The sequence below is a fragment of the Balaenoptera acutorostrata genome, chromosome 13 (genome assembly GCF_949987535.1).
Source record: "Balaenoptera acutorostrata chromosome 13, mBalAcu1.1, whole genome shotgun sequence".
Lineage (NCBI taxonomy): Eukaryota > Metazoa > Chordata > Mammalia > Artiodactyla > Balaenopteridae > Balaenoptera > Balaenoptera acutorostrata.
This window is the reverse complement of record NC_080076.1, coordinates 86,749,659-86,770,280: the sequence shown is the minus strand read 5'-3', so window position 1 is coordinate 86,770,280 and position 20,622 is coordinate 86,749,659. Positions and strand designations below refer to the sequence as shown.

The window sequence follows — 20,622 nt, the reverse complement described above, 5'->3', positions numbered from 1 at the left end:
CAGGACCAGGGTTCGAACACTGTCCCCTGCATTGGCAGGCGGATCCTTAACCACTGCGCCACCAGAGAAGCCCAAGTGCCTGTATTTCATGTTTCTTCACTAAGTGTTTAATAAGCAACTGCTGTGTGTCTGTGTTGGGCCACATGCAGTCCTCAGTAGAGACTCCTCGTGGGTAGGGTTATTCTCATGTCAGAGATAGCCAACGAGCGAGCAAGTTAAGGTTCCGGTGGTTATGGGAGCTAGGAAGGAGACATTAGGAACGCTGGGTGCCTGATGGGGGCCCCAGGAGGTGACCGACCATCCGCTGGTACCAGCCTGCCTTGAGGAGGCTGCCGTGGATGCAGAGAAGGGGGTGTGGTGAGCCCTGGGGCTCATCGATGGAGAAGTAACGATCGGACAAGAGATCCAGTCAGCTCCTTGCACTGGGCTTGGAAAGCTAGAGAAATTGGGAATGAGCAGGAGAGAAGACACCACAGGACACCCAGAACAGTGAGTAGATCCCTTTGCCTTGAGTGTGTGTGTGTGTGTGTGTGTTTAAACCTCCCTGCCCCTATGCCATATGAGTGCTGGCGCTCTCACTTTACAGGTGAGATGGGCACAGAGGTCAGGGAACCAGCAAGGGGTGGTCTGGGTCAGGAGTCCATGCCACTGTCCTCTAGACACGGACAAAGGCATTTTGTAAATGTTTGGAGTCTGGCTTGTTTGCGAGTCTTTTCTTTGTGGGGTTTGAAATGCTTGAGAGTCATGTTCAGTTTGTAGCTGTAAATGCTTAAAGGAATTTAATCAAATTTGTAAATGGCATTTATGTTTAGGGAAATTTAGTCTGCCAAATACGTGAGATAATTGAGCATTAATTGAAGAACAAGTGAAAGGGAGTGTTTTACATTTTAACTAAAATTTTCCTAAAATATTTCGAAGTCGTGCTTGAAGACTGAAAGGAAACTTGTTCTTGAATATATAACCTTAATAAATTGAGTATTAATTTGAATAAGAAACGAGAGGCCAGACTTCATGTAGAGCCTCCACCGTCCCCACTGAGTTTTTCTGTTACGGTTCCAGTCTGCTTTGACCTTGTTCCGCTTCAGTGTTTTAATCTGTAATCCAGTCTGCTTTCAGCCTCACGTTGCGTCTCCCAGGGCCTCAGCACCATTGACATTTGGGCCGGGCCATTCTTTGCAGAGAGTGGGGTGAGGTGGGGGCCGTCCTGTGCATTGTAGGGTGTAGAGCAGCATCTCTGCTTCTACCCACTAGGTGCCAGTAGTACACACTGTGTACCCAGCACCCCCCAGTTATGGAAATCCAAAATGTCTCCAGACATGGCCTAATGGCCTCCTGAGGGTCAAAATCGCCTCTAAGCAAATTAATCATACAGAGGCAAAAGCTGGTGTCTGATCTGTGTGTGTGTGTGCACAAATTTGTGTGTGTTTTACAGAGGACAAGACCCATGAGCAAGGGGGCACCACCCTTGAGATAACAGAAAATACAAACTTTAACTGGCTGGGGGTTTGGAGTATGTACAATACAATTTCCATAAGTATGAATATTTATCAGCTAGTCATTTGAGAGCATGATGTAAAGAAGCCATCTGTGGAGGCCTTTATGGAGAGAAAAGAGGCTAAAAGAAATGTGCAAAATGTTTATTTTTAGAGCCCAACTCTCAGCAAGTTGGCTTCGTCCTCTGAAAGCTGCCCACTCTGGGCGTCAAGTGCATCGTTGGGTTAGGAGAGGCGAGTGCCACACTGCTGGTTCCAAATCACCATCCACCTAAGAATTACCCCCAGGTAGCATGCAAAGGTAAGATGGCTAGGTGGACACCAAATTAGTCTGGGATACTTAATTTTTATGTTTTTGATTGGTAGTTTGCTTGAATAAGTAATACCAACACCTGACAGAAGTCAACAGGCAGATGAGAACATACAGTGAACGTTTTCTCTCTCTGCTCCTCCCGCCTGGCCCCCTTCTTCTTTCCAAGGCAGCCATTCTTGCCAGTTTCTTCAGTATCCTTTCTTGGGGAACTTTAGAGGGTAAATTTTTGAGTATCACAAAAAATGTTCTAGCTTCTGTTGTTTATCTTTGGTTGTAGGCAAGATTCATTTTCACAAAGATGTGCAATTACTGGAGAAATCCAAATTAGAATAAATTATTAATTGTAGGAAATTGAGAAATTCATGAACCTTCAGTAGGAAGTTAGGTGTTTTGTGAAGATGTCCACTGTTTAGAGCCATAAGAGGTCTCTAGAATCCCCTTTTTCATCTTTAGGCCTAGATCAAGATAAATTATATATACAGTGTTCTCAATTTTTGCAGTAATACTGGATTTTCTGTTTAGTTTTCTTTTCCCACAGTTTGTTTTTACATGTGTGTTTCCTGTTCAGAGGTATTGATATGAAGATGTTTATTATGTCCTCAAATGTTTGCATGCCCCATTTATTTATTTATTTGGCTGCGTCGGGTCTTGGTTGCAGCACACGGGCTTCTCTCTAGATGTGGCGTGTGGGTTTTCTCTTCTCTAGTTGTGGCATGCAGGCTCCAGGGTGCGAGGGCTCTCTAGCTGTGGTGTGCAGGCTCCAGAGCACGTGGGCTTTGTACTTTGTGGCACTCTGTACTTTGTGGATCTTAGTTCCTGGACCAGGGATCGAACCCGCGTTCCCTGCCTTGAAAGGTGGATTCTTTACCACTGGACTGTGGGAAGTCCCTGCATGCCCCATTTTTGATTTTCTGTCTATCGTAGATCAGACTTAAGAAACAAACTTTTGGGCTTCCCTGGTGGTGCAGTGGTTAAGAATCCGCCTGCCATTGCAGGAGCCACGGATTCGAGCCCTGGACCGGGAAGATCCCACATGCTGTGGAGCAACTAAGCCCGTGCGCCACACCTAGTGAGCCTGCGCTATAGAGCCCGTGAGCCACAACTACCGAGCCCCCGCGCCTAGAGCCTGTGCTCCACAACAAGAGAAGACACCGCAATGAGAAGCCCGTGCACCACAACGAAGAGTAGCCCCCGCTCACCGCAACTAGAGAAAGCCCACGCGCAGCAACGAAGACCCAACCCAGCCAAAGATACAAATAAATGACATTAAAATAAAAAGAAGAAGAAACAAACTTTTGAGGTCTAAAACAGGGATTGGCAAACCATGGTGCACGGGTCAAATCCAGTACACCACCACCTGTTTTTGAATGGCCCTGGAAGCTGAGAATAGTTTTTACTTTAACTGGTTTAAAAAAAGAAAGAGAAGAATATTTTGTGCCATGTGAAAAATACATGAAATTCAAATATCAGTGTTCGTAAAATTTTATTGGAACTTAGTCATGCCCAGTCTTTGATGTATCATGTAAGGCTGTGTTAGTGCTGTAATGGCGGACTTGCATAGTGAGAAACTGTGCGGCCTGAAACACTTAAAATATTTACTGTCTGACCCTTTACAGGAAAAGCTTGCTGGCTCCTGCTCAGTAAAACAGGAATAATGGCAGAAACATAACTGAAAATTAATAAATTTGGGTGTAGACCTCTGATCAAAACCCAACTTGATATAAAGTATGGTTTTACTGTCCTGAGGATATAAACCACACTGGAGTCACTAACTGCTGATTTAATCATGACACTTCACCCACAACTTGTCTGGTTGTCAAACTGTTCGGTCTGATTGCCTGCTTAACTAGTTTCTTCAGTCAGTGGTCTCCAAACTTTTTTGGTCACATGTTCTAATTGTTTCTGAGTATACTTCTACTATTGTTTATTAAGTTATTTATAAGTCTTATGTGTGCTGTGCTAATATGTAGTAAATCCCACATAAACAGGAATTCTAATATTCCCTCACTCCTATGAATCACCCTTCTTACCATGTGAGGCAAGTGCACCCCACTTTGGAGCTGATTGCCCCAGAATGGTGATGGAAACAGTATCAAAATGATTTCAGGGCTTCCCGGGTTGATGTTTTTCCTTAGAGAAAATGGCACGTGTGTTGTCTGCCTTCTTAGGATGTTGGAGTTTCGAGAATTCTTAGAGCTTCATCCCGTTGAACCTTCGTAGTCTTACAGATGAAACTAAGGCCTGGGTAGGTTAAACAAGTTATTTGAGGCCTAAAGAGAGGTTCATGGTGGATCCAGAACTAAAACTTATTTCCTGAGGTTCTTCCAGGCCAAGCTCTTTCACTAGGCTCCCCCTTCTCCTTCATCTGCTCTACTCCCTGGCAAGCCACTCTGTGACATGTCCATTAAACTAATAAGGGACCATTCTAGATCGTTCTAGGACCACTCATTTAAAGGGACCTATTTGGAGTTCAGGGTTTTTGAGCCCAAGCCACCCCGTTCTCTTTGCCTGACCCTGCAATAAACCTTTCTTTGCTGAAAAAAATAAAATAAAAATAAAAGGACCTATTTGAGGGAGTTTCACACAGATGTTTTTAGTGGAGCCACTAGGAATGTTTTTTTTCCCCCTTTTTAGGGGTTTTAACTCTCAGAGGAGAAAGGGGGAAAAAATCTGGATCCTTTTTTGAAGCCTGTTGTAGTGGGTTGAATAGTGCTCCCCTACCCCACCCCACCCCCCCCAAAAAATTAAAAATATATGTCCACCTGGAATCTGTAAATGTGGCCTTTCTGGGAAAAAAGGTCTTTGCAGATGTAATTAATTTAAGGATCTTGAGATGACATCATCCTGGATTAAGGTGGGTCCTCAATCCAATGACAAGTGTTCTTAGAAGAGATGGGGAGAAGACGCATAGAGAAGAAGGCCATCTGAAGGCAGAGCTGGAGGGATGCAGCCGCAAGCCAGAGAATGCACGGAACCACCAGAAGCTGGAAGAGGCAAAGGATCGTCCCTTAGAGCCTTCGGAGGGAGTGTGGCCCAGCCCATACCTTGATTTCAGACTTCTGGCCTCCAGAACTGAGAGCAAATAAGTCTCTGTTGTTTTAAGCTACCAGTTAGTAGTAATTAGTTATGGCAACCCCAGGAAGCTAACACATCTGTTATGGAAAGTGAATTGTGAGCAGGAAGAAGATTGAGAACAGGAGTACCGCCTGCAAATGAGAATTGATCTTGCTTTGTCTCATTTCTAGGAGCACACTGAGGCCCTTTATGGAATGTTCTATATGCCTTGACTAGACATTCGAGGATGCAGTTCTTTCCTTCAAGTGGCTCAGACTCATGAAGGAGACTGACCAGGTTAAATGCAATAGCGGGCATTAGCAGAGGGGCAGCCAGGCAGGGAAGTCTTTTCAGAGGTGGGGATAGTTGAGCTGGGCTTTGACGGGTGAGCAGGAGTTGGCCAAGTGGAACACAAGGGCACAGTGGTGTAATGAAGGCTCGGACGTGGGAATGAACAAGCACCAGGGTCAAAATCCAGTCTGGCCTGAAGAAGAATAACTAGTGAGAGGCAAGGCTCCAGTGTGGTGAGGTAAGAGGGGACAGCTAAACAGGGCTGCCATGCCTGGAATGATAAGCTTCATCACGACATGGGGATGGTCTTCCTTTGCTGCCCCTAGAATAGTGCCTGACACTCAGACTCTTGATAACTATTTGTTGAATAAAGGGGAAGAAACCCCACATGATCTCAATAGGTGCAGAAAAAGCATTTGACAAAATCCAACTCTTTCATGATAAAAACACTCAACAAACTAGGAAGAGAAGGGTACACCCTCAACTTGATAAAAGGCATCTATGAAAAGCCCACAGTGAACATCACACTTACTGGTGAAAAACTAAAATCTTTGCCCCTAAGATCAGGAACAAGACAAGGATGTCTGCTCTTACCGCTTCTATCCAGTGCTGTCCTGGAGGCTCTAGTCAGGGCTGTTTGGCAAGAAAAAGAAAGAAAAGGCATCCCATTTGAAAAGGGAGAACTAAAACTCTCTAATTTGCAGATGACATGATCTTATATATAGAGGACCCTAAAGAATCTCCATGTAGACACAAAACAGCTATTACAGCTAAAAAGTGAGTTCAGGAAAGTGGCAGGATACAAGACAATATAGAAAAATCAGTTGTATTTCTACACACTAGAGAGAAACAATCCAAAAATTAAGTAAATTCCATTTACAATAGCATCAAAAATAATGAAATACTTAGGAATACAATAAACCAAAGAAGTACAGGACTTGTACACTGAAAACTGAAAAATTGTTGAAATTAAAGAAAGAAGACCTAAATGAATGGAAAGACATCCTGCATACATGGATTGGAAGATTTAACATTGAAATTAAGATTGCAATACTCCCTATCTTGATACACAGATTTAATACAAGCCCTATCAAAATTCCAACTAATTTTTTTAAATAAATTTTATTTATTTATTTATTTGGCTGTGTTGGGTCTTCGTTGCTGTGCGCAGGCTTTCTCTAGCTGCGGCGAGCAGGGGCTACTCTTCGTTGCGGTGAGTGGGCTTCTCACTGTGGTGGCTGCTTTTGTTGTGGAGCACAGGCTCTAGGCACGCGGGTTTCAGTAGTTGTGGCATGTGGGCTTAGTAACTGTGGCTCGCGGGCTCTAGAGCACAGGCTCAGTAGTTGTGGCGCACGGGCTTGGTTGCTCCGCGGCATGTGGGATCTTCCCGGACCAGGGCTCGAACCTGTGTCCCCTGCGTTGGCAGGCGGATTCTTAACCACTGCACCACCAGGGAAGCCCTCAACTGTATTTTTTGTTTTTTGTTTTTTTTTGGTTGTTTTTTTTTTTTTTTTTGCAAGAAAGGACAAGCTGATCCTAAAATTCATAGGGAAATGCAAAGGACCCAGAATAGCCAAAATAATCTTGACAAAGAAATATAAAGTTGGAGCACTCACACTTCCTGAATTCAAAGCTTACTCCAAAGCTACAGTAATCAAATCAGTGGAGTACCGACACAAGGATAGATTCCATAGATCGATGGAATAGAATTGAGAGTCCAGAAATAAACTCACATTCATCGTCAATTGATTTTCAACAAAGGTGTCAAGACCATGCAATGGGGAAAGAATAAACTTTTCAACAAATGGTACGGGGACAACTGATATCCACATGAAAGAATGAATCTGGACACACTTCATACACAAAAATTAACTAAAAATGGATCAAAGACCTAAATGTAAGAACAAAAACTATAAAAACTATTTGAAGAAAACTTAGGTGAAACTTCATGACCTTGGACAGGATATGGTACCAAAACACAAGCAAATAAAAATTTAAAAATAGATACATTGGACTTTATCAAAATTTAAAACTTTTGGGGAATTCCCTGGCGGTCCAGTGGTTAGGACTCCACGCTCTCATTGCCAAGGGCCAGGGTTTGATCCCTGGTTGGGGAACTAAAATCCCACAAGCTGCACAGTGCGGCCAAAAAAAAAAAAAATTAAAAACTTTTGTGTAAAAGGACACTATCAAGAAAATGAAAAGATAGCCCACAGAATGGGAGAAAATATTTGCAAACTATAAATCTGAGAAGGGACAAGTATCCAAAATAAAGAACTCTTTCAACTTAACATAAAAACTCAAGTTAAAAAATGGGTAAAGGATTGGAATAGATGTTTCTCCAAAGAAGATACACAAATGGCCAGTAAGCACATGAAAAGAAGCTCAACATCATTCATTAAAGAAATGCAAATCAAAACCATGAGATTCCAGTTCACACCCACTAGGATGCCTCAAATAAAAAAGCCAGATATGGGCTTCCCTGCTGGCACAGTGGTTTAGAATCCACCTCCCAATGCAGGGGACACGGGTTCAAGCCGTGGTCCAGGAAGATCCCACATGCCGCGGAGCAGCTAAGCCTGTGCGCCACAACTACTGAGCCTGCGCTCTAGAGCCCACGTGCCACAACTACTGAGCCCATGTGACACAGCTACTGAAGCCCGTGCACCTAGAGCCCATGCTCCACAGCAAGAGAAGCCACTGCAATGAGAGCCCCGTGCACCGCAACGAAGAGTAGCCCCCGCTTGCCACAACTAGAGAAAGCCTGCGTGCAGCAACAAAGACCCAACACAACCAAAAATAAAATAAATTAAAAAAAAAAAAAGCCAGATAGTAAAAGTGTTGGTGAGGATATGGAGAAATTGGAAAATTTATACATTGCTGTTGGGAATATAAAATGATATAGTCACTATGGAAAGTAGTGTGGCAGTTCCTCAAAAAGTTAAACATAGAGTTACTATGTAACCCAGCAATTCCAGTCCTGGGTATATACTCCCAAAATTGAAAACATGTTCACAAAACTTGTACATAAATGTTCATAGCAGCTTTATTCATAATAGTCAAAAAGTGGAAACAAGCAAAATGTCCATCAGCTAATGAATGGATAAACAAAATGTGGTCTGTTTATACAATGGAATATTATTCAGCCATAAAAAGGAACAAAGTCCTGATACATGTTACAACATGGATGGACCTTGAAAGTATTATGCTAAGTGAAAGAGGCCATACACATGTTGTAACTGATTCCATGCATATGAAATGTCCAGAATAGGTCTGTCCCTAGACATAGAAAGTAGATTAGCAGTTGCCTAAAGCTATGGGTAGTGGAGAATGGGGTATGACTGCAGTTCGGTTTCCTTTGGGGATGACAGAAATGTTCTAGAATTAGATCGTTGTGATGATTGCACAACTCTGTGCTTATACTAAGTCCCGCTGAATTGTATATTTTTAAAGGGTGAATTTTATACTAAGTGAACTAGATCTCAATTAAAAACAAAAGGAATAATATTTTCCAATGATGATCAGTGAGGGGGCATCGTGGTAAAAATACAGTATGGAAAGAGAATAGCCCACAACATCTGTAGAAAGGACTGAAGCAGGCCACTGAGATCTGGATTCTTGCCCCAAGGAAATGGAGGCTTAGTCCAACAGCGAATAGGTGATGGAGCCAGAATTAATACCAAGGTCTGTCAGCCTATGAGCCCTCTGCTTATAGCTTCTAGCCCTGAACTGGTCCAGTAGGAAAACCACTAGCTATTGTGGCTACTGAGCACTTGAAATGTGGCCAGTTTGAATTAGGATGAGCTGTAAATGTAAAATACATGCTGGGTTTTGAAGACTTAGTATCATAAAAAGAAAGTAAAGTATCGTAATTGCTTTATATTCATTATATATCAAAATCATACTGTTTCTGGATATATTGTGTTAAATAAAATATAAAGATTAATTTCACCAGTTCTTTTTACTTTCTAAAATGTGACTACTAAAACTTTTAAATTACATATGCGGCTTGCAATACGTTTCTGTTGGACAGTGCTACTCTATAGAGTATTGGTCCCCTGGGAGCAGGGTAGGAAAGGGTGATATTAATTTATCTGTGAAATAAAATTTCGCTGAGCATCCTTGGCTGAACCAGCCTAAAGCTGACCACAAGGGGTCCTGGGAAGGGGGTGTCGCCTGTACCTTCAATCCTAAAGGGACAGAGGGAAGGAATCGGTGGTAACCCTTCCCTCAGGCAAAGAGGTTGAGGCCTTCCTCACTAGTGTCAGATGTATCTGAATGTCTGTGGCTAATCAAGAAATCTGCAAAGCATGGCGATTAAAAAAGGTAGAAAAGGGTGGGCATCTTGTGTATTTTGACAAGATTTACTATTTAAAGCAGAACTCTGGACTTCCCTGGTGGCGCAGTGGTTAAGAATCTGCCTGACAATGTAGGGGACACGGGTTTGAGCCCTGGTTGGGGAAGATCCCAGATGCCGCAGAGCAACTAAGCCTGTGCGCCACAACTGCTGAGCCTGCGCTCTACAGCCCGTGAGCCACAACTATTGAGCCCACGTGCCACAACTACTGAAGCCTGCGCACCGAGAGCCCGTGCTCAGCAACAAGAGAAGCCACCGCAATGAGAAGCCCATGCAGCGCAACGAAGAGTAGCCCCCGCTCGCGGCAACTAGAGAAAGCCCGCGCGCAGCAACAAACACCCAACGCAGCCAAAATAAATAAATAAATTTTTAAAAAGTAATAATAAAGCAGAACTCCAAGAAATAACACCTTCAAAAGCTTCATCATCTAATGCAAAATGCATTTGATGATTGCGTATCACTGAGAAGTCGGTTGGGGTCCGTCGGAGGAGGATCAAAAATTGCAATGTAAACTCCAGGAGACAGAAAACTTTGTTAAGTTTATTCTGGTACCCTTAGCGCCAGGAACAGTGCCCGGCACATACTAGGCGCTTCTTAGATATTTGAATGAGTTAAGATGCAAAATTATGTAGATGTGAGGGTGTATTTCCCAGGGGAGGAGGCCTCTGGGTTTTGCCCGGTCTTAAAGGAGTCTAGGCCGCCAAGGGGTTAAAAACCACTTAATACCGACAGGGACATGAAATTTATTTGAAATCAATGTCAAGAATTGGTTGTTCTTATTCTGGGGAGTAGCCCGACCTCGGCGTCTGGAATGATCTACGTGCTTAAAAATACCACTCGCCACCATTTTCTCCAGGTAATTTTCCATCCCTGCCCCCACAGTCAAGGGGAAAAAAAGTAATTCTGCAATCCTACCTCGCTTACAAAAAAAAAAAACATTAATCGGTACAAGCACAAATCTCCAGGCGCCGCCAGCGCAGAAGAAGAAAGGGACCCACGCGGGCCTCGGGCGCCGCCGGGACCCCAGCCCCCCAAACTTTGCCAAGTTGCGGGCGCCGAGCGCGCCCGGAGGCGCGGGGCGCGGCCGCGGGCGGAGCCGCCCCCTGACGCCGGGCCGCGGCGCGCCGGGCCGCCCCCTCCCGGCCCGGGCCGGCCCCGCTGGCTCCGCTCAAAGTTTGCGGCCGCCCTTGCGCCCGCGCGCCCGCCCGATGTATGGGTGATATACTGCAGCGGGTGTCAGGGTGAGGGACGGCCATATTTGCCGGTGCGGCCCGAGCCGTCAACAACAAAAAGTGCGCGGGAGCTCGGCGGGCGCACGGACGGGCGCACGGACGCTGGGGCCGCCTCGCCGCCGCCCGGCCTCGCCGCCTTCGCCGCCGCCCTCGCGGGCCGGGCCCCGCTGTGCCCCGGCGCGCCCCGCCGCTCGGGGGGATGTCTTACAAACCGAACTTGACCGCGCACATGCCCGCCGCCTCCCTCAACGCCGGTGAGTGAGTGCGCCCCGCGGGCCGCGCGCGCCGCGCCCCAACTGCCGCCAAGTTGGGGGTCCGCGCGCCCGGCCCCGGCTCCCGGGGGCCCGCGGCGGCCGGGGTCGGCGGGCACCGGGTCCCGGCCCGGGGCAGCGCGGCCGCCGCCGCCATGATTCCGGTGCCCGCGCTGCCAAAGTTCGCGGGTGCGCCCCGCGCCGGGCCTCGGGGCCGGGCCGGGGCCCGGGGCACCGGCGGCCGCCGCGGTCCCCCCCACGCCGGCGGCCGAGGGCTCGTGGGGAGCGCGGCGAGCGAGGGCGGGGGAGGCTTTCTCGGCTCCTTTTTCCTCGGCTTTTGGGCGGCTCGGCGAGGGCCCCTGCCGGCGGGAGTCGGGAGCTGCCGGGCCACGCCGGGAGCGGGGCGCCGGGACTCCGGCGCGGGCCGCCCTTAGGGAGCTGGGGGCAGGTCCGGACAGGGGGCCCGGGCAGCAGGGGTGCACGTGAGCAAGCCCGGGCCACGCGCGGGCGGCGCTGCGGGGCGGCGAGAGTGCCAGGTGCAGCCGCCCCCGAGGGAGCGGGGCCGCTGGGGTCACCGGCGGTGCAGGGGAGATGGTCGGTGGGCGCCCGCCTGGGCTGGCGCGCGGGATGGGGCGCTCAAAACGGGGCGCACGGGAGGTCCCTTCAGGCGTGCGCGGAGTGAGAGAAGTTGGAGGAGATCGGGGGCCTCGGAGCGCCTTTAGGCGGCGGCTGGGGGCGTCGTTTCAGCGGGGGCCCCGCATCTCGGAGCCCCCAAATCTGGGTTTAGAAGGCCCCCTCCTTCGGAAGCCGGAGGGGCCGTCCTCTCCTTTCCCTGGGGCTGGAGCTGGGCGGTCCCAGGAAACTCCTGCAGAAGTTGTCAGGCAGCTTTAGGCTGTGCCTAGGGTCTTGCCCCAGGGACCGAGGGCGATAGGTGAAATTGTGGGTTCAGAGGGGACCGGCTTTGTCCTTTCACCAAGGTTCTTCTCCTTAAACTCTGGATGGGAAACAAACTTCCAGAAAAGCGAGGTGCATGGAGGGGGCTTGGCAGGGAGGGGATTGGCCTTGCTGGTCAGAAATGCCACGCTGGCAGTTGGCCGAAAGTTTTGGGCCTTGTCTCCGAATGTTGACTCCATAATTCCAAAAATCTGAAGAGGGCCCCAGGAAAGCAATATATGTATATGCGTATACATGTATAGGGGTGTGTGTATGTGTGTGTGTGTGTGTGTGTATTTAACTTCCTGGAGACAGATTTGGGGATTGGAAAGGGTTAAGATTCAGGGGGTGGATGGACGGGGTGGGGGATAGTTGAGTTGGTCAAATGTGGCCTCTAAGCCCCAAGAGCCCCTGTTTTCTCCTCAAATGTTCTCACCTCTTCTGGGGTCTGCACACCTTACCAAGACAAGCTTTGTGGCCATAGTATTTCTCACTGCCTCCTTCATCTGACTCTGGGGTAGGATGGGTGGAGGGTCTTGCTGCCAGCCCGGACCGGCGGGAAATCTCAGGCCGGCCCTGGTGCAGTTGAGGCCGGCGCTCTAAACGGGGCCCTTCAGGGATTGGGGTCACAGAGTGACAGAGGCACCCACTGGGGACCCCGAAGCCCTGCTCTGGGCTGGCTAGCACCTGTACACAGATTTTCTTCTTTCTCCTGCGGTGAACTCCAGGAGGACTGCTGAGGTCCCCGGGTCTCTGGTGTTTTGGTGGGGCCGCCCCCCTCCCCGTGGACCCCTTTAGAAAGGCCGGATCTCCCCGTGCCATTTGCATCCAAGATGGACTCTCCGCTGCCGCTCCTCCGGCTTCCTTGTCATCATCCCTCACACCCTCCAGCCCTGCCTCCTGCTCGAGAGTTGCCAAGCCTCGGCCTGGCCGGCGGTGGCAGTGGCGGAGTTAGACAAAGCCCCCGCCTCCCCGCCGGAGAGCCCCCCCAGGCGCCCCAAGTGGCGGGAAGGCCGCCAGCTCCCCAGGCCCGGGCGCTCTTTGTCTGGCTTGGGGGCGGGGAGCCGTGCCTGGCCCCAGGAGCTGCTGGCCTCTGCCAGCCCCTCCCTGGGCTCCGGGCCCTCCCTGGTCCCCGCACACTGCACGCATTGTCTGTGCTGCTCCGCGACGGCTGTGCTCACGCCCGGTCTGGTTTTCTCCTAGGCCTCCGGCAGCCGGCCGCTGTGTCTGCAGGAAGGTGTGGGCATGAGTGGGACTCGGGGCCCTTCCGCCGGCTCTCTCCAGGGCCACAGACACCCCCCTCTGAACACCGAGTAAGGGACTGGCGCTGGCGCAGAGGCGGGGTCACCTACCGCATCACCCAGGCCGTGGGAAAGTCAAACTCCGAGCTGTTGCCTGACTCCCCATCCCCATCCCCCAAGCCCCCAACCCATCCCTCCTCCTCCCCTCAGCCCCCCAGGACCTAACCCCAGCACCATGGAGGAGCAGGATCTAGGGCCTTGAGACGTTCTGTTGGGAACCATGACCTCAAACAGATGGAGAAGCTGAGGCCCAGAGAGGGAAGGGCCTTGTCGTGGGTCACACAGCCGGGTATGGCGCAGCTGGCCTGGCTCCTAGTCCAGGCGCTTGGCTGTGGGAGAGAAGATGGGTCGGGGAGGCAAGAAACACAGACTTCAGGGAGAGAAGGAGGGCAGGAGGTGGTGCAGAGAATGAACCGGAGGTGTCCAGCTCACCTCCCGCCAGGGAGTTGGAATCTTCTAGATGGCCTGAAGTGCCGAGCAGTGCAGTAGACCCCCCTCTCCCCCTGCAGTCTTGCATTTAGCATCCTGGCCTTACAGAGAGGCGTAGTAAGTTGTGGTGGTCGGGACTTGAACCCTGGCCTGGGGCAGCAAAGCCTGAGCTACCCAGACCACACTCACCACCCACATCAGAAGGTCAGGAAATTGGGGTTTGGCTGATGTGATGAGGGGAGCTGGGGGTCACCCACCCTGCCACATTCCTGTGTTCTGGCCACTGCACACCCGCAGTTGCTTCAGACGGAGGTGTGGTTCTGTAGCACAGGTGTTTCGGCTCCCCCACTGTAGAGGCGTGGTAATGAGGCCCGGAGGAGCGCAGTGCTGTGCCCAGTCCCCAGCTTAGAGGTGGCACAATTCATGTTTCCTGACTGGGCATCCTGTGTTTGAGCATAAATCTGGGTCCCAGTGGAGAAATCCAGGCAGGCCTGAGACCGAGGAAGACACGTCAGGTACCAAGCTGTCTACAGCTCCTGGACAGAGGGACAGGTGCGGTGTGTTAGTCTCTTCTGTGCTGTGTGGCCTGGGGCAGTGCCCGCCCTCTCTGGTCTGTGTTTCTCTCTCTGCAGTGAGGGGCTCCAGGGCCCCTTCCAGCTCCAGCAGCCTGAGCTCCTGAACTTCCTTCCTCCCCTGCCCCTCCCCTTGCCCACACCAGATGAGCAGCTGGTCGGTTTGGCCAGCCTGGCACCAGCTGTCCATCCCCGGGGCCAAGTCTGCAGAGCCCGCTGTGTGCGTGAGAGAGAGACAGTTTGGCTCCGGGGAAGGCAGGCGGAGGGGAAGCTGCTCCCCGGCCGGGCGTGGAGGCATGCGGGCAGCTGCTGAGGAGGGCTAGGTAGATTCTCCATGGTTACCGCTGTTCGTAATTCTGCAGGACATCCTTTACTTGCTGATGACCACTTGGACGCCATTATGGGTCTGCATGCTTCCAGCTACTGAGCTGGAGCTGGAAAATTCCCTGCTGAGGGCCTCCCCACACCCCATGCAGGAGACTCTGTTCTGAGCCAGGCCCTGGCCCCCCGTGGTCCCTCTGCTGAGGGACAGTGTCTCCCAGTGTTACAGTCCGTAAGTGGGGTCTTACATCTCCCCTGTGGGGGTGAAGCCAGCCGGGCATAGATTCAGACTGCCGAGAGTCTTGTCCCCTCTTTGGGGAGGGGCGACAGGAGCTCAGAGAGGTTGAGGGGCTAGTCCGAGGACACATAGACAGGCTGTGATGTGCTCCAGATTCCTGACTTTGTGTCCAGTCCCCCAGTCCCCAGCCAGGGTTGGGTTTCACAACCTCCAGATCTTCCCCTGTCTTCCTCACCATATACTCCAGTAGAGGTTTGGGCACACAGGAAGTCTCAGCCCAGGTGTGGACCAGCCTTAGTAGCAGATGGGCTCTTGTGGCAGCCATGTGTTTCTAGGATATCAACCTCTGGGGAGCAGGACCCAGGAGAAGAGGACTTGCAAGGGTTAGGCTGAGAATAGCAGCAGCTTTCGTCTTTGCTACCAGTTTTGACTGCATATATGGGAAGGATTTCTGTGATTGATTAGCAATGTCTGCTGTGGTGGTGGGAGTGAAGAGCAGTGGTCTGTTCGCTACATTTTACTATCAGTCATCTACGCCGAGTATCAGCCGTGGCCAAACTAGAGGACAGGAATAGGGTTCTGTGTCCTCAGAGACAAAAGACCACTGTTGATGGCATGAGTTCTGGGCAGGGGGACTCAGAGTCCTTACCTCGGATACAGTTAGCCAAGGCTACTTGATTACTGACTCCTGCCTCCTCCCCCGTAGCTGGGAGTGTCCACCCGCCCTCCACCAGTATGGCGACGTCTTCACAGTACCGCCAGCTGCTGAGTGACTACGGGCCGCCATCTCTAGGCTACACCCAGGTATGGCAGCGGGGGTGGGAAGTGCGGTGGGAGGGGCCCTAGGGGCGGCCTGGGCCAGAGGGGAAGCGGTGAAAGGAGTAGAAATGATGGAGCTGTCATCTGAGCTTCCTCAACCCAGGGCTCAGGGCGTCAGAATGGAGAAGTGGCAGGGGTTTCACGGGGGACACCGAGTGACAGGAAGGGGTGGGGGAGCCCAAAGAAGGCTGGAAGCCCCGAGAGCCACAGTTCCCGATGGGGCCACCACCCCATGTGTGTCCCTGGTGGGCCTCCTCATGCCTGGTCCCTGGGGAAGTGAGGTCTGGCCTTGACTCTGGATCTGAGCTTGGACAGAGGAGAGGGGGCCCTGCTCCCGCTCACTCCCCACAAGGTTGTGGGCCCTGCAGGGAGGACGGGCCCATCCTAGTGGAGTCCAGGTGCATTGCACCGAGAGCTGCACCTGGTTTACACCTGGTTCCACCAGTTACGGGACTGTGGACCGTCCCTGCCCCAACCTCGCCGAGACTTGCTTTCCCCACCGGGTAGGCGGGCCCTCAGGGGAGGCAGCCGCTGCCGGCCGCCAGGGAAGTGCCGCCCCGCGGTGGGGACCCGGGCCGCCAGCCGGGAGATTCCGGTGGCTGCCACTCGCGTTCCGAGGTCGCCACGGAGGCCGGCCCCACGGATGCGGTGGCGGCTTGGAGCCGTGCCCGCCAGGCCGTCCTGCCCCCGGAGGGGAGGCGGGCACGGGCGAGGCCCCCCTGAAGAGGTGGCGGCGGGCGGATGCTGAGGAGCTGGACGAGGAGGGGAGGAAGGACCAGGAGGCCAAGAGGCAGAGGCGGCCGAGGAGGGGGGAGCAGGCGAGGGCCTGGGGGGAGGTGGCCGCCCTGATGCGGCTCTGGGGGGAGGAGGGGGGAGGAGGAGGAGCAGGGAGGCCCGGCTGAGGCCCGAGCGGGCGGCTGAGGCCCACAGGCCCGCGGGACCCCGGCCTCCCTGGTCCGGGTGTTTGCTTGGGCTGTTCGTGGGGTTCTGGAGAGAAAGGGTTTCTGTGTGGTGGGCCCTGCCTGCGGGGGAGGATGGATGAATTTAAATACATTCTGGGCTCCGTCTGGGTGGTCTCTGGCAGCTTTTGCGGTCCTGCGGACCCCAGGTGTGGCCTCCATCTCTTCCACCCACTCTGGACCCTCGGCACCCCCCCTCCCCCCCATCACTTGCCCGCCCATTGTCTCCTTCAAGGAAATTCTCAGTAAACAAACACTTTCCTATCGACAAGCCACTCTTTTCTTTTCTTTTTTTTTTCATTTGAGATGATAAAAGGGCTTTCTGCAGACTGCTGGGTGGTTGCCTTGAGTGCACGGGGACAGTAGAGAGGGCCGGCTCCCTGCTCTGTGGTTGTCGCCCAGGTGGGCCGTGCCTGGCCGCAGCTGCCCTGGAGTCTGGGCCAGGCCGCCCTCCCTCCGCCACCTGCCCCTGGCTCGGGCCTCTCCCCAGCCCTGCCCTCGTGCAGCTGGCACGCCGTGGGGTCCTGACCACGGCATTGGGGTCAGGTTGGGTTCAATCCTTCCGAACCCTTTTCTTTCTGATTCTAGGGAACTGGGAACAGCCAGGTGCCCCAGAGCAAATACGCGGAGCTGCTGGCCATCATCGAAGAGCTGGGGAAAGAGATCAGACCCACCTACGCGGGCAGCAAGAGCGCGATGGAGAGACTAAAACGAGGTAAGTCGTGGGCCCGGGACTCCCCTGCCAGGTGACGCCTTGCTGCTGGCGGACCCCACGGCACTGGCCTAGTAACTGTCTTGAAAGATTTTCTGGGGAAAACGGAGGGTGGCAGGTGGAAGAGTCCCCCGTGGCACAGGGGCTCCCGTTTTGTTACAGAATTACCGTTGGCTGTGGAGGTGTCAGGCTGGGTGAGCGGGTCTGTGGGATGTATATCTGACGGAAGGGGCTTGGCGGCCAGTTGTCAGATGCGGCGTCTAAGAAGGGAATCCCCAGGACTTCCCTGGCGGTCCAGCCGTTAGGACTCTGCACTTCCACTGCAGCGGCCTCAGGTTCGATCCCTGGTCGGGGAACTAAGATCCTGCAAGCCTCGTGGTGCGGCCAAAAAAAAAAAAAAAAAAGTCTTTGTACCCAGATCCTGCAGCTCTGCCTCACGCCCGCTCTGCTCCCGTTGGCCGACACTGGTCCTAGGAGCCCTGGGCGGCCCAATCAGGTAGGCTCCCAACTTGGGTGAGGCCAGTGACACGAGGCCAAGGGGGCCTGCGTTGCCCTCTGCTGTCCTCTTAGGAGCGGGGCCCAGGGGGGCGTGTGGTCCGTCCTAGTCTGGGGCGGGAGAGTGAGAACGCTTTGAAGTTCTTTCCTGATTGAAGGGGGGGGAGGGCGGGAGGACGGTGCCACAGGAAGAAATGACTCGCATGAAGAGGTGACTGGCCAGCCGACTTCAGAAGGCAGAGAAATAGGTTGGATTTTGCTGCTTCATGAAGTGAAAGCGGCGTGGAGAGGAGAAAATTTCTATTTTAGAAGGTGGCAGTTCAGAGCACGGTGGCTTATGTGTGAATTTAATTTTAGGGTTTTTTTTTTTTTTTTTTTAAGGTTAGAGAAGCAAATTTGGAGAAAATCGAGAGGGGAATGTCCTGTGGCTATAAATCTGGGGCGTGACAGGGGGGCTGCATTTGAGGCCACGGCTCCAGTGATGGGCGAGGCCGGCTGAGGACAGGCTCCCACCCAGAGCAGTGGGCCGGTTCATGACACCTTTGTGAAGAGACCGACCGATTGCAGAGCTGGATCGGGGAATAACAGGCACAGGTGTGGGGAGGGGGGCTGGCAGTTAGAGGCTGGAACGGAAGAGGGCTCAGGGGAGAGGAGGAGCTTAACCCCAGTCCAGCCCTGGGGGTCAGGTGGGCATCGCTCTGCCCACAGTCCTGGTAATGGGAGTGGCGGTTACCTGTCTGCAAATGCCTGGGAAGATGCTGGACCCCACAGTCTTTCTGACAGGCGATCTGCAGCCTCCCAACAAAGCCGGCAGTTCAGGTCAACACCTGGATACACCTGGTGACCGCTTCAGGGCACATCTGGGTGAGCAGCTGGTCCCACAGTCACCCTGACCAGTAAGGTGGCCAAGTTTACATCATAGCAAGTAAGAAGGGTCATAGGGCGCAAGGGAGTCAAGCGCCAAGAATGTTTTTTTGCGGTTTTTAATGGTGAAAAAAAGTAAGATTTTGTGACATGTGAAAATTATGTGAAATTCAAACTTCCGTGTTGTAAGTAAAGACTTGTTGGAACATGGCCACACCCATTGCTTATTAATGTCTGCGGCTGCTGTCACAGTACAATGGCAGAGTGGAGTAGCTACGACAGTGGCTACACAGCCCTTTCCAGAAAGTCTTCGGAAGCTCTGGGGGGTAAGATTTGTGAGGTGGGGACACCTGAGTGACTTGGGGTGTCATTCCCAGTGCCCTCTGGGGGGTCAGCTCTTGGAAGGAGTAGATTCTTGGTGCCTATTAAAATGAAATCAATATTTCATGAAGTTCAGTAAAGCCAAAGAAAGAAAAAAAGAAACCCAAACAAGCAATAGATAACTCCCAAACTATAGAGATAGAAGATGAGGGGAGAATAATAGTGCAGAAGATGGCACCCGTCCCCTGGGGGGAAGGACAAAGCAGTGGACCAAGGTGGCCTGAGTGAGCATTCGTCTCGCACCCAAACCAGGCAGGCTGCCTGACACTGTCAAGCCCTTTCTAGAATTCAGGAAAAATAATGGTTTGAAGGCGTGGAATCTCCAAAGCGGGTCCCTGCTTAAAGAACTTGGGTGGGGACACACTTACTCCTGTCATCTGGATGGTAACATGGTTCATATGGAGAGTAACGTCATGAAAAGAGAGCTTGCTGGTTGTCACCTCGAGCATGGGAAGAAACTTTTAGGGAGACGTGAAGAGGGGTGTTGGCTTTGAGGGGTGGGATGGGGTTTGGGTTGTTGGATGCAGGTCCCAAGTTTCCTCCAGTCTGAGGGTTTCGCGGCTGGTTTGGAAGGACCCTCCTCCTCTTCTCCAGTCCGAGGGTTTCGCGGCTGGTTTGGAAGGACCCTCCTCCTCTTCTCCAGTCCGAGGGTTTCGCGGCTGGTTTGGAAGGACCCTCCTCCTCTTCTCCAGTCTGAGGGTTTTGCGGCTGGTTTGGAAGGACCCTCCTCCTCTTCCAGAATGGGTGCTGCTGGCTGACGCCCGCCTCTGCTTCTCTTCCAGGCATTATCCACGCTCGAGGATTGGTGCGGGAGTGTTTGGCTGAAACGGAACGGAATGCCAGGTCCTAGCTGCCTTGTGAGCCTGGACGGTTTTCCATCTTCTTCGGAGAGAATAAGTTACAGTTCATCTCCCCTGCTCAGATGAAACTTTTGTTTTCAAAATGGTAACAGTTTGGTTTCTCCTCCCCCTGCCCCTCCCATCGTTCACTAGGCTCCGAATCTACAGTCTGTAAGATTGAGGAAAGATTTTGCAGTTGATTGGGAGTTACATTTTAAATAGTTAGGAACTACCCAGGTGTTCGTTGTTGTTTTTTAAAGCATTGATTCAAAAGATGCACGTACAAATTACCTATCTTACAGCAAACTAGTTTGCCTCCAAGATACCAGTGTCTCGCTCTCCTCTTTTGAATACATTTATGTTACCCGGACTGTTCTTTGTTCCTTTTCATAAGCTGATACAACTTGAAGGTTTTTTTTTGTAGTGCTGACTTGACAGCACACTTAACTAGTAGCTGGTCCCCTCGTTTCCCATACACTATAGATTCTGCTTAACGTAAATTCTTTTTTGCTTAAGCATTTGCATGACTTACTAGTGCTTTGAAGTCGATTTTAAAAATGCACAAGTTATACATACAGAAGAAAGAGCAACCTCCCAAACCAAACCTAATAAGGATCCCCGAAATTTTTCCTGAGACTGTATGTAGATTTCAGTTCTGCTTTCCTGTAAGTTGACCCAAACATCTGGAAGAAAATGGAACTGTTCGCATCTTTGTATTTATTACTCGATGTAATAAAGCTTATTTTCACTAACAGCCTGTACCAAGAC

At 51.6% G+C, this 20,622-nt stretch overlaps 1 protein-coding gene across 2 annotated transcripts; it reads left to right on the top strand.

Annotated features, from left to right (window-relative positions):
- Window positions 1-10,636: 10,636 nt before the first annotated feature.
- CDK2AP1 (cyclin dependent kinase 2 associated protein 1) lies at window positions 10,637-20,608 on the top strand. Of its 2 annotated transcripts, none has more exons than XM_057526663.1 (4): window positions 10,637-10,994; window positions 15,492-15,589; window positions 17,152-17,278; window positions 19,798-20,608. In XM_057526663.1, the coding sequence occupies exons 1-4, from the start codon at window positions 10,940-10,942 to the stop codon at window positions 19,863-19,865; spliced, it is 348 nt and encodes a 115-aa protein (XP_057382646.1). In that variant the 5' UTR covers window positions 10,637-10,939; the 3' UTR covers window positions 19,866-20,608. The 2 variants fall into 2 exon arrangements, with proteins under 2 accessions (XP_057382646.1, XP_007189676.2); XM_007189614.3 differs by lacking the exon at window positions 10,637-10,994 and adding an exon at window positions 13,152-13,237.
- Window positions 20,609-20,622: the final 14 nt, after the last annotated feature.